The sequence below is a fragment of the Malania oleifera genome, chromosome 6, assembly GCF_029873635.1.
Source record: "Malania oleifera isolate guangnan ecotype guangnan chromosome 6, ASM2987363v1, whole genome shotgun sequence".
NCBI lineage: Eukaryota > Viridiplantae > Streptophyta > Magnoliopsida > Santalales > Ximeniaceae > Malania > Malania oleifera.
The window spans coordinates 18383090-18394387 of NC_080422.1; the positions used below are offsets into that span (position 1 = coordinate 18383090).

The 11298-nt window shown below is 37.1% G+C and overlaps 2 protein-coding genes across 2 annotated transcripts; one reads left to right on the top strand and one right to left on the bottom strand.

Annotated features, from left to right (window-relative positions):
• Positions 1–344: 344 nt before the first annotated feature.
• LOC131157601 (uncharacterized) lies at positions 345–6258 on the top strand. The gene is made up of 7 exons (XM_058111886.1): positions 345–645; positions 3439–3554; positions 3650–3768; positions 3850–4012; positions 4107–4333; positions 4431–4752; positions 4841–6258. Exons 1-7 carry the CDS (start codon positions 487–489, stop codon positions 5994–5996), a joined length of 2262 nt encoding a protein of 753 aa, XP_057967869.1. The 5' UTR covers positions 345–486; the 3' UTR covers positions 5997–6258.
• A 1405-nt stretch (positions 6259–7663) lies between these two features.
• On the bottom strand, positions 7664–10792 carry LOC131157621 (pentatricopeptide repeat-containing protein At1g15510, chloroplastic). Its single transcript, XM_058111912.1, has one exon. It carries the CDS (start codon positions 10729–10731, stop codon positions 8095–8097), a length of 2637 nt encoding a protein of 878 aa, XP_057967895.1. The 5' UTR covers positions 10732–10792; the 3' UTR covers positions 7664–8094.
• Positions 10793–11298: the final 506 nt, after the last annotated feature.

An 11298-nucleotide genomic window follows, 5' to 3' on the forward strand; every position in this document is an offset into this window, starting at 1 on the left:
ATTTATAATTAAAAATTCAAACTACTTTTAAATATGTATTTTTTTTAAATAAATAAATATTTCTAAAAAATTCTATAAATATTTCCAAACAATTGGTTGACTATTTGTCAACCTTTCCTATTTCTATAGTAAATTACTGTTGGGAAGTCCAAGTGCGATTATAAAACTTCGAAGACCCCGAAGGGTAGTTTTGACCGTTCAAGAATATGCTAATGAAAATGGAGTAAGGGAGTGGGCGTGTGGGTCAGAATTTGCTGAAGAGGATTAATTGCCGGAGGCCAGCACAGATAGCCGTTGCAAATCCTACCCATGCCACGTGGCTATTCCAAAATTTGAAACTCCACATTCTTCTGAATTTTTAAAACAAAGGGACCGTTACAAGTCTGACCCTCATCAAGCCACCTGGGTTCGGCTCACGCTTTCCCCGGTTTTGATCTTCTCCCATTTCCACAATTTCCCTCCGAGGAAGAGTCATCACAGGCGACGATGGCTGCTGATTATGCGTTCTCTGAAGACGAACTGGTCGTTGACCAAGGCCTTGGGTACCCTAAAGCCTACGCCAAGCTCTGCCGAGATCGCCATTCCAGTCCGTACATCCATGGCCCTCCCTTCACCTTCACTCCTTATCTTCTGCAACCGCAAGAGGTAAGAAGAAGACTCTTCTGTTCTTTTTCTTCAGTGATTGATCGGTTGCTAAGAAAATTGAACCAGGGCAAGAAAATGAGAGCTTGAATTGTGGCTTCTTATGTGCTGTGCCGGGTTTCAGGGAAATGATGTAACCTGATATCCGGTAGGCCCAAACGAGGCAGAATTCAATATCTTCGTTTTCCTGCGCGACAATCATTACAATGAGGATGCTTTTGTTATTTGATGCTCTTGCAAATGCCAATTTTACTTGAAATTTAAAGTTTTCTCGCAAAAAATTTGACTACAAATCTGGTTTCCTCAGCAAATGAAATTTTGAGATGGGCATTGTGTGATTAGCCTAACAGTGGATTTTAGAAATTCTTTATTGATTAGAAGTTTTCAAGCACAAAGTTCTTTCTTGAAATTTGGTTATGAATTTTGAAACTATATGTTTGTCACCAGTTTTATTTTAAATTTAGTTTGAGAGCTTGGATTTCAATTCAGACTCTTGATTTGAAAAAAAAAAAAAAAAGTAAAGTAAAGAGTAAGAGATACTTACCTCTCTTGAAATTTGGCTACAAAAATAAAAACTTCTCATGAACTTTGGCAAGTCCCATAGACTTATGCTGAGATTTCAAATGAACCACGTACATCTCCTAACATTTGATTTTTGGAACACTTGTATCTTCCAAAAAGTTTGTTTCTTTGTTAAATATAAAGAGAGTTCAGTGTCATTTTTGGCAAACTTGGAGAGAAGTTTATGGAATTTTTGAACTTCCATGAGAGGTTCTTGAAATTTTTGAAATTTCTAAGAAGCTTCATGTCTTTTTTCCAAATCTAAAGAGACCTAAGTATTTTATCAAAAAAAAAAATCATTTGGTTTTCTTCCAAATCTACAGGAATTATTTGTGGGTATTTTTTTTTTGGAATTATGATGTTGAGATTGATTAACATGAAATTACAGGCCTCGCGAAAATAGTTTCTGCTTTTTATTCCAGCTTTTGGAAGAACTATAAAAATGCTTTTTTGTAACTTTTCCAATATTTGTACATGAAAAATAACAAAAATATATTTTTGTTTGGCATTACACAATATATTTGTTTACATATTATTATCAATATATGATTTGAAACTTAAAAAGGATAAATTGTAAACGCTTATAATTTGTTTTTACTTTTTCTTACTTGATTTGCTCATTGATTTTGATTAATCCATGACTAAAAGGAAAATGCTGGCCATCTAAAAAATTTTACAAACTTTGCATCACATGATGTCCTTTGGGTGCTGCATATTAAACTCTCAAAGCTAATATGTACCACTCAAATGAGCAGCACAACCAAAAATGATAGTACCATTGCTAAAATATATGTTATTAGGCTGCCAACTAATAGTATGTACATTAAAACACATGTAATTTTGAATGAAGAATACAAAATTAAGTTTACGTATTTAAGATGTTTTTCGAACTAAATATTAAACTAATTTATATATTTATCCATGAATTCAATTAATGTGTTTTTAAAAAAAAAAAAAAACAGGGAGGTATTTTCGGTAATCCAAAAATTTCCTTGGCACTCTTCATTTATCTTTGACTTTTCATTTTGGAAGTAAAAAATTGAAAATAAATAGATCATAAATTCATCATTTCATTGGGAAAATCATGTAGAGTGCTAATAGTGTTTTTTTTGTAGTGCCTAACAACTTTATAAATCTTCCCTTTGAAAAGAGATCAATAAACATGTAGCTTAAACTATCTCAGACCCTTGGAAAAAAAATGAGCCCAAAATGTATGGAAATGAGTACAATAAATATATATTTTTAATTGTGTGGGGCATTATAATAAATATTATACTTTGATCAACTCTTCTAATTTTATTTTATTTTTTTAGTTCAAAATCACAAAAAAAAATAAGGGCAAGAGAGACCCTTGTTTTGCTTTTATATATGTAATTGATCTTGGAAATGTGAAAAAGAAAAAAGAAAAAAAAAATTTGTAATAATTTGAAAAAAAAAATACAAACTATTTTAGGCCGCTACAGTTTTGTAATCTTTTAGAATTGTTTCTTCACAATAATTGGCTCTGTTCATCTCCTTAGTGATTTCAATATGCTGTTGTAATCATTTGAAAAAAAAAAAAAAAAAAGTAGAAACTATTTTAGGCCGCTACAGTTTTGTAATCTTTTAGAATTGTTTATTCACAATATTTGGCTCTGTTAATCTCTTTAGTGATTTCAATATGAATTTTTTATTCCCTTTATCATTATTAGACATCTCTAAGATAAATTGAAGTTTGAGTACAAATATGAGATTTAGTGCATGGTAAGCCATTAGTGCACTTTACCCTTCTTGCTGGTTGTTGGGAATTAAGAACAAATTCCCGAAACTTGTGAGAAACAAAATAGAGAAAGAATACACGCCGAAAAAAAATCAATCATACGCACAAGACAATATTTACGTGGTTCAGTAATTTTACCTACGTCTATGGAGTTGTAGGGATTTTAATATTATCAGGAAGAAAAACACAGACAGTGCGGCAATACAATGCTCTCCCTCTCGCTCTCTCGCAAGTACGGCCACACACCCTTATCACCTAAAAGCAATCCTTTTATATGTTGCGCATAGGGTTTCGTTCCGAATTGGCTCAAAAAAGGCGTTGCCTTAGGATAGAAATTTCTCATTAAATAAAGGTCATCATCCAAATTTAACACAACTAAGCTCCACAAAAGCCAACAGGTTGCTGCTGCGTTATTGTTATTGTTGCTGTTTTGATTATCCAAGTGTTCAGCTTTGTGAAATTATATTGTGTTTCAGGCTGTGAGGGCTAGTGATTTAGATGAGATGTTCCCAATTATCAACCCCCGAGCAAAACCTACCACGAAGCCAAAGATTTTTGTCGGTCTCCTGTGGAAGCAACTCAACCACCTTGGGTAACCATCTGAATTATGCCCTAGTGCTCTCAGAAATGGATAGTAATGAATTATAAGGTTGAGTTTCTAATAGCTGTTGCTAATTTAAACTTTAGGAATGCCGGATTTGATCCTGCTATATTTCGAATAGACCCATATGGAAATGTTCTCTATTATCATGCTGATCCAGCTTCTCCTCTTGCTTGGGAGATTGATCATTGGTTTCCTCCCTCAAGTAATTACATCTCTCTCTCTCTCTCTCTCTCTCTCTTACACACACAAAAACACACATGACTGACTTGTGGGCTTTTTGAAGGAGGAGGATCGACTGTTCCAAGTAATCTGAGGATATTACAATGGCGTGTCTGCAAGAAGAAGCATAACAAGCTCGAATTTCTGGTTCCATGGTGGGATCTGCAGTTGGGTATTTCAATAAACCATTTCTTGTCATTTTTCGCTTCCTCAAACTCAGATTTCAGGTGAGTCCGCTTCATTTTTTTTACACACTTTTTATTTCATATGTTTTGATTCACGAAAAAATAAAGGTACCATCATGTTTTGCAACTTGGGCAGGCACAGAGCATTTTCATTTTTGTTTCCTGAAGGAGAAAATGAAGAGCTGAGTGCTGCACAAATAGTGGACTCGCATACTTTTCCGCAACATTTCATCGAATCAAAAGAGAAAGTAGGCCTTGCACCTGCTGCCATTGTTTTATCTCGAAGGGAATCTTATGATACTTCACCTGCTCTGACGTCACTAGATGTCAATAGACGACCAAGGCCAAACTCTCTCATAGTTGGTCAGTAATAATAAGATGGCTTCTTTTAACTTGCTGATTTGCAGAGCAATTTAACATTTATGTAATGAAGATCTTCCTTTTCATTTGATGGTGACAGCTTCTAGAATACTAAAACCAAGCATCTCTAAAGAAAATGAAAACCCAGACATGATTACAAATCCTTATCAAGCCATTGTGATGGCCAGAGATTCCCTAAAACAAAGGGAAGACACTTTAAAGATGCAGGCAGAAATACAGAAGTTGGATGAAGAAGTAAACCAACTGAAACAAAAGAACGAAGAAGAAAGGCTGACGATTCAAGACCTAGAATTGGTCTTGATAAAACGTCGGAGACGAGTTGAAAAGTGCAGACGACTTGCAGAGACACAATCTTCCTATAGAACTATGCTAGAGAAGATGATTCGAGATGCCATGCACCAGTAAGGCTGCTCAAATTCATTCTACGCCTACGTAAAATCTATTCTGAAAGAAAAATAATAATCTCCTCTTTGTACATTTTTCTTGTAGGAGTGTCATTTATAAGGAACAGGTGAGACTGAATCAGGCAGCCACAACTGCTCTTACGGCAAGACTTGAAGCACAGAAAGCAATTTGTGATGCCTCAGAAAAAGAACTCCACAAAAAATTCAAACAAAGGGATGATATTGAGAAACAAATAAGACCTGAATATGGGCAAGCAAGGAAGAGATCAAGAATGGGTGACACTGATATTGAAGAAAACGAAAATAAAACAGTTCTGCTTTTACCTGGAATCGAACCAAATATGCCTTTGCACAAGGAGCTCAGGGTGTTCCTCGAGGAGGAGCAAAGGGCATCTGAATCCGGCTTGTCTTTCAATGAAGATTGGAAGCAAAAAGAAAAAGAAGAGAAGATAAAAGATCTGGTTGTCCATACTTCCGGAAAAGAGCATCAGAATGACAACTCCATTGTTGCTGTAAATGACAATGTCCCAATTGAGGAGAAACTTCAGGCATTGGAGATAGGGGAAGAGAAGAAGTACTACATTCAATTTCCAGACCCCAAAGGAGAAGAAGATGAAGAGTGCAGGAAGCAGCGTGGAAAAGGGAATGTTGAGAAGTGGCTCCAAATGCTATTAGAGAATGCACAAGACGGTCTTGAGCCGGAATCTCAAGATGCCACTGAACATGAAACTAGCAAGGCTGATGAAATAATTAAAAAGCTGAATCATAAATATCCACATGATGAGATCCGGATCTTAAGATTTCCTGAATCAGAAAGTAGGGAGGGTGCAGAGCAGCAGGTTCACAAGGATAACATGCGGCATGCAATTGAAAAGAACTACAATAAGAAGGGCAAAGAAGAAAATGCTGAGTTAGAAAGCCGTGAAACAACTGAGAAACACAATGCCATTGAAGTGGGAAGCAGTGGGAAAGGAGTTGACAGCTGCAATAGCTTTGAAGGGAATGAGAGAAGAGGGCAGAGTGGAAAGGAAAGGAAACTTGTGAGGTCAGAGAGTGAAAGGGCCTTTAGGCGAATTCCCTCCTCACCATCCATTATCTTGGGTATGAGAAAAGGAGTTGATTGCATAGGGAAGAAGCCCGTAGTAAGTGGTGAGGATGATGAAGGTGTTGAGGATCGTGTGCCAGGTAACAACTTCATCAAGTCATCCATAAAGACAATCAAGAAGGCCGTGAGAATATGAGATGGATCCTACAGCATTGGTACCATATCTTTGGTTTTCTTTTTCATCATTTATATATTTAAATATTTTGTGTGTAGTTAAAGAGTGGTAGTGATAGCTTCATTAGTTGAATAATTGTGTGAAATTCGGGTATTTGATTGTGTTTGATTTGTGTATAAGATTGGTTGTGCCAGTTATGTGATAATGGCTTCTTGTTCAGTCAGAAATTGATTCTCCCACCTTCAGAAGAATAAAATAGAGGCTTTCCCCTTTGAATCTTCCATGACTATCTTGGTTTCATATGGAAATTTATATATAATTTCGAAAAAGATTTTTTGTCATAACTTACAGGCTAGAAAAATATATTTTGTCATAAGATAAAAAAGAAAAGACTCACCATCTTTGGGACCTGATCCTAAACTGCTGCTCAAAAGCTTATCTTTGTTTTTCCTGCAATAGCTGCATTAGCTGAATGCTTGCAAAGCTATTTGATTGTCTATTTGTGAATAAAATTGGTTGCGCCAACTATATCTGTGATAATGGCATGATCATTTCAAGCTTCTTTTAGTTGGATTGTCAATAATTATTGTTCTGTGTCTTCATTTTTTCCACATTTACATAGCAATAGCTTCATTGCTGTTAGATTTGTAAACACAATTGGTTGAACAAATTATTTGATAAATTCATGTTTAAACAGGTAAGTTCATTTTAAGCTTCTTTTTATTTGACTTTTTTCAATGAAGCTTAATAATAGTTCTGTCATTGCCAATCAGTTTAACTCTTTATGAGGACAATATAGCCCCCTGTTAAGGGGACATGGAGTTATTTTCAGTATGTTGCATCATCTAGCTCTTGGTTGAGGACCCTACCCATACAGTATGCACAACAAGTTCTCTCTTTAAAGAAGTCAATAGAAGGCAGCTCGTTGGCTTACAAAAGCATCTTAATGGTCATTGAGGAAATCATTAAAAGGGTCTAATCCAGAATATGTTCATGCATTTAACAAATGGGAAAAGAACAGAAAGAACAAAGAAAATAAAGATAAATGGAGTAACATGTAACTCTACAAGCTTATTTTTCTCCCACATCAAACTGCTTGCTAAAACCTTACATGGAAATCAGCAGAACAATCTGCAGAGATTTCCTTTCTGTTCATATCCCAAACAACTAATATATGTATAAAGGAACAATGGCGTGGGATGTGGGAAAATATGGAAACACCTCTCATGCTTCTTTATGATGCATCTTTCACTAAAGCTTCATTTCGTATGGTGCAGAGAGTTCTACTGCTTTATTTGCTTAACGACAACAACAACATACACTTTTGTACAATATTAGCAAATGTTGCATCTCGTACATTCTCATCCACATACAGGTCAGCCTGCTATGCAATTTTACAGCAAAAATACAGATAAAGAATTCTAACTACACTTTGCCAACGAAATTTGTTTGAGAGGGCATTCAGCGAGGAGGGAGTTCACTAAACATCCAGTGGCACCACAGATCAAAATTGAACAGATCATGAACTAGAGACATTACACTTTTTCCTACTTCAAGTTGGACATTGTTTATGACATATATATAGGACTACTTTAGTCTTGGCATTCATGCCTCTCACCCGAGAGGCACTTACCTAGCTGTGGGGCCGCAGCTTACTGCTCCATAAAAAAAGGAACAAAGGATAACATGAATACAAAAGAAAAAATATTCACATCTTCATTTGATCTTTTATACAACATTAGCAACATTCATAGATTGTCATCCACATTGAGTTCAGCCCCAGTATGCAATTTTATGGGGAAAATACAGATAGCATAAGGAACTCTACCCTTTGCCAATAACATTTGTTATGAGGGAGGGCATGCCCTGAGAAGGGAGTTGGCTGGATATCCAGCAGTACCACAGATCAAAATTCAACTGGACCTGGAATATTGACAAATTCTTCCCCCTTGAAGTTGTAAATTTGTTTTTTATGATCAATAAACACCTTCATTAATATATTTCTGTCCAAAATCCAAATCATCATGGCTCACTTTCCTGTCTTGCATAAAACTCATGGTCAAGAAACACTAACCCATTGCAGAACACTGCTTTCTATATTTCTAAATGAAAATTGGTTTTATGTTCTTTCAACACTCTGTCCAAATTTCCTCCAATAACCTTTATCCCTACAAGAGCAGACTCCGTCCTTAAAATGGTGGAATTGTTCAGTATCCCTGATGGAAATCTCTCTCCGAACAACCTTGGAGATAAATTTGACTGTATTATGACAACTTTCACACGTGTAGAGATTTTTCGTCACCCAAATAGGCATCCCAGGGGCAGTATTGATGAGGCCAAATGCAATGGCCAGTCTCTCACTGTGCCCGCAAAAGATCTCAGCTTTTGTAGATTCAACTTTGCCAATAGAACTGTCTTCTAACCAACTTAAACCGACTGCCTCCATTTTCTCATAAAAGCCCTCCAAAACTGCATTTATTTCCTCTATTTGAGGATGAAATACATCACCACTGAGAAAAGCATGAACTTTTCCCTTCACTTCCACCCAACTGCACCCAGGATCAACAATAAGCCCTCTCTCCTTCATTGTCTTTCTTATTCTCGCAACTTCATCCCATTTGCCACTGCCAGCATAGAGGTTGCAGAGGAGAATGTAATAACCGACGCTTTTTTTCTCAACTTCAAAAATATGCTGTGCAGCAAGCTCCCCAAGCTCAACCTGCCTGTGAATCCTGCATGCATTTAACAAAGCTCCCCAGATGGCAGGGTCAGGCTTTATTGGCATTTTTTGTATGAAACAGTGAGCATCCTGTAAATGGCCAGCACGGCCAAGTAAATCCACCATGCAAGCATAATGCTTCAGATTTGGGACAATATAATGTGTGTCTCTCATACTATTAAAATACTCAAACCCCTCGGATACCATCCCTGATCGACTACATGCACATAGTAAAGAGATGAATGTAACCTCATCTGGATTAACCCCTGAATCTATCATTTTATGGAAAAGCTCCACAGTTTGTGTTCCTTGCTCACGCTGAGCATAGCCTGTTAGCAGAATATTCCATGAAGCTACGTCTCTTTTTTGAGTGTTAAACTGATTCCATGCAGGTCCCATCCTTCCACACCTTACATACATGTCTAGAATAGAATTAGGTAAAAAACCATCAAAGCCTAATCCGGTCCTTAATGCATGAGCATGAATCTCTTTTCCACACATCAAAGCTCCTATTCTAGCACATGCAGATAGGACAGAAACCAAGGTGACAAAATTCGGTTTGAGTTTCATTTTCCGAAACAAAATCAATGCCTCAAAGCTCTGATTGTTGATCCTAAGGCCAAAGATGATGGATGTCCAAGATATGACATTCTTGTCAGGAATGTTGTGGAAGACTTCCAAAGCCTTATCAATGCATCCACACTTGGAATACATATCAATAAGGGCATTTGCAACTATAACATATGAAATTAGTCCAGTCCTGCTAGCAAACTCATGAAGTTTAATACCCATATCTAAAAGACACAGAGAGGCACAAGCAGATAGAACACTAGCAAGTGTGATCTCATCTGGTAGGACACCTTCTAGCTCCATCATTCTGTAAGTTTCCACAGCTTCCTCTGGCTGCCCATTATTTTCATAACCAGAAATCATTGCTGTCCACGACACCACATCTTTAGACTCTATTCTAGAAAACACTCTCTCAGCATCCTCCCACATCCCAAAACTCGAATACAGTTGAATTAAAGAGTTACACACAGAAACATCAGCCTCAAATTCCATCCCGACCACAAACCCATGAATTTCTCTCCCCAATCTCAAGTCACTGAGAAGCTCACAGGCAGAAATCACACTTGTCATGGTCATCAAATCTGGATCAACGGAATAATCTTGACACATCCTTAAAAACAATCTCAATCCTTCCAAAAGCTCCCTATTCTCAAAATACCCTGAAATCATTGCATTCCAAGAGACCTTATCTCTTTTAGGCATTTTATCAAACAACAACCGTGCACTAAAAATGTCACCGCATTTCGCGTACATAGTAATCAATGAATTAACAACATCGACATCCAATTCCAACCCATATCTAATTACATGCGCATGAACCTCCCTCCCCCTCACCAAGTCGGGTACGCCACCACAAGTCCTCAAAACACAAGGAAAGGTATATATGTCAGGCCGTATTCCAACCCACAGCATTCGATGGTACAAATTCAAAGCCTCATCAAAGAACCCTGCTTTCGCATAACCACCGACCAAAACATTCCAAGAGAAGACATCCCTTTCCTCCATTCTCCCAAACACATACCATGCATCATTCAAATTCCCCATTTTCACAAACATACTCAACAACGCGTTACCGAGCCCAATGCTTAAACGGGTAATTCTTTTTGATACATAGGAGTACACCCGAGCTCCTTCATGCCCTGCTCTCTTCCACTCACACAGCCTAAGCAGAGCAATGTAAGTTTCCTCCTCGACGGGTAGCTGAAGTTCGTGCATGGAGTCCAGCCGTTGAAGTGCTTGTTCCAATTGCCCATGGAGGCATAAGTGGCGTAAATCTCTGTTTGGGGTCCTTGTGTCGACGGAGTTGGAGTTGAAGACAGAGAGTTCATGGGGTCTTCTGAGGGAGTTTCGGTGAGTTTGGATATTGTGAAAGAAATTCAAAGTTTTGGGCTTATGGGTTTTGGAGTGAAGAGGATTGTGAGTCTCTGTGTGTGGACGAATTTGAGGGGTTTTAGCAGAGACCGCCATTTTCGGATGCTTGGAGGTGAGGCTCAGGTGTTTTGGATAAGGTTACGGTTTAAACTATTAAGAGGAGCCGTAGCCGCGAAACATGCCGGAGAGGAGCCGTTGAAGGAAGACGGAAAGCCAGTTCAAAACGACGCCGTAGAGACTCAAATAATAAGTAAAATTGAAATGAAGTAATTTGGTAAAAGATTCAAGTAATTTTTTAATTTAATAACTTGGCATGGATAATCAAATAATAAGTGCCCTTAAATGAATAAATTATCTAAGAAAATGTTATGAAGTCAATATAATTAAAATTGCTTCGAGCCGATTAGTTTAATATTAGGTGTTTAACTTCATGTATTCTCTTCCTAAGAGCTTTGTCTTTTGGATATGACTCCTAGCAAATAAAACCCTATATCATTGTTTGCTTACTGCTACCAACTAATTTATCTTTGTTTTCGTTAATTTTTGTTTATTAGATTTTAAATTACATATATTTGAATAATTTGATTAAGGATGCTTTCAAAAAGCATTGCTTTGATAGTTTTGTTAAATAAAAGAAAACTCTTGTATAGGTAAAATTGTAAG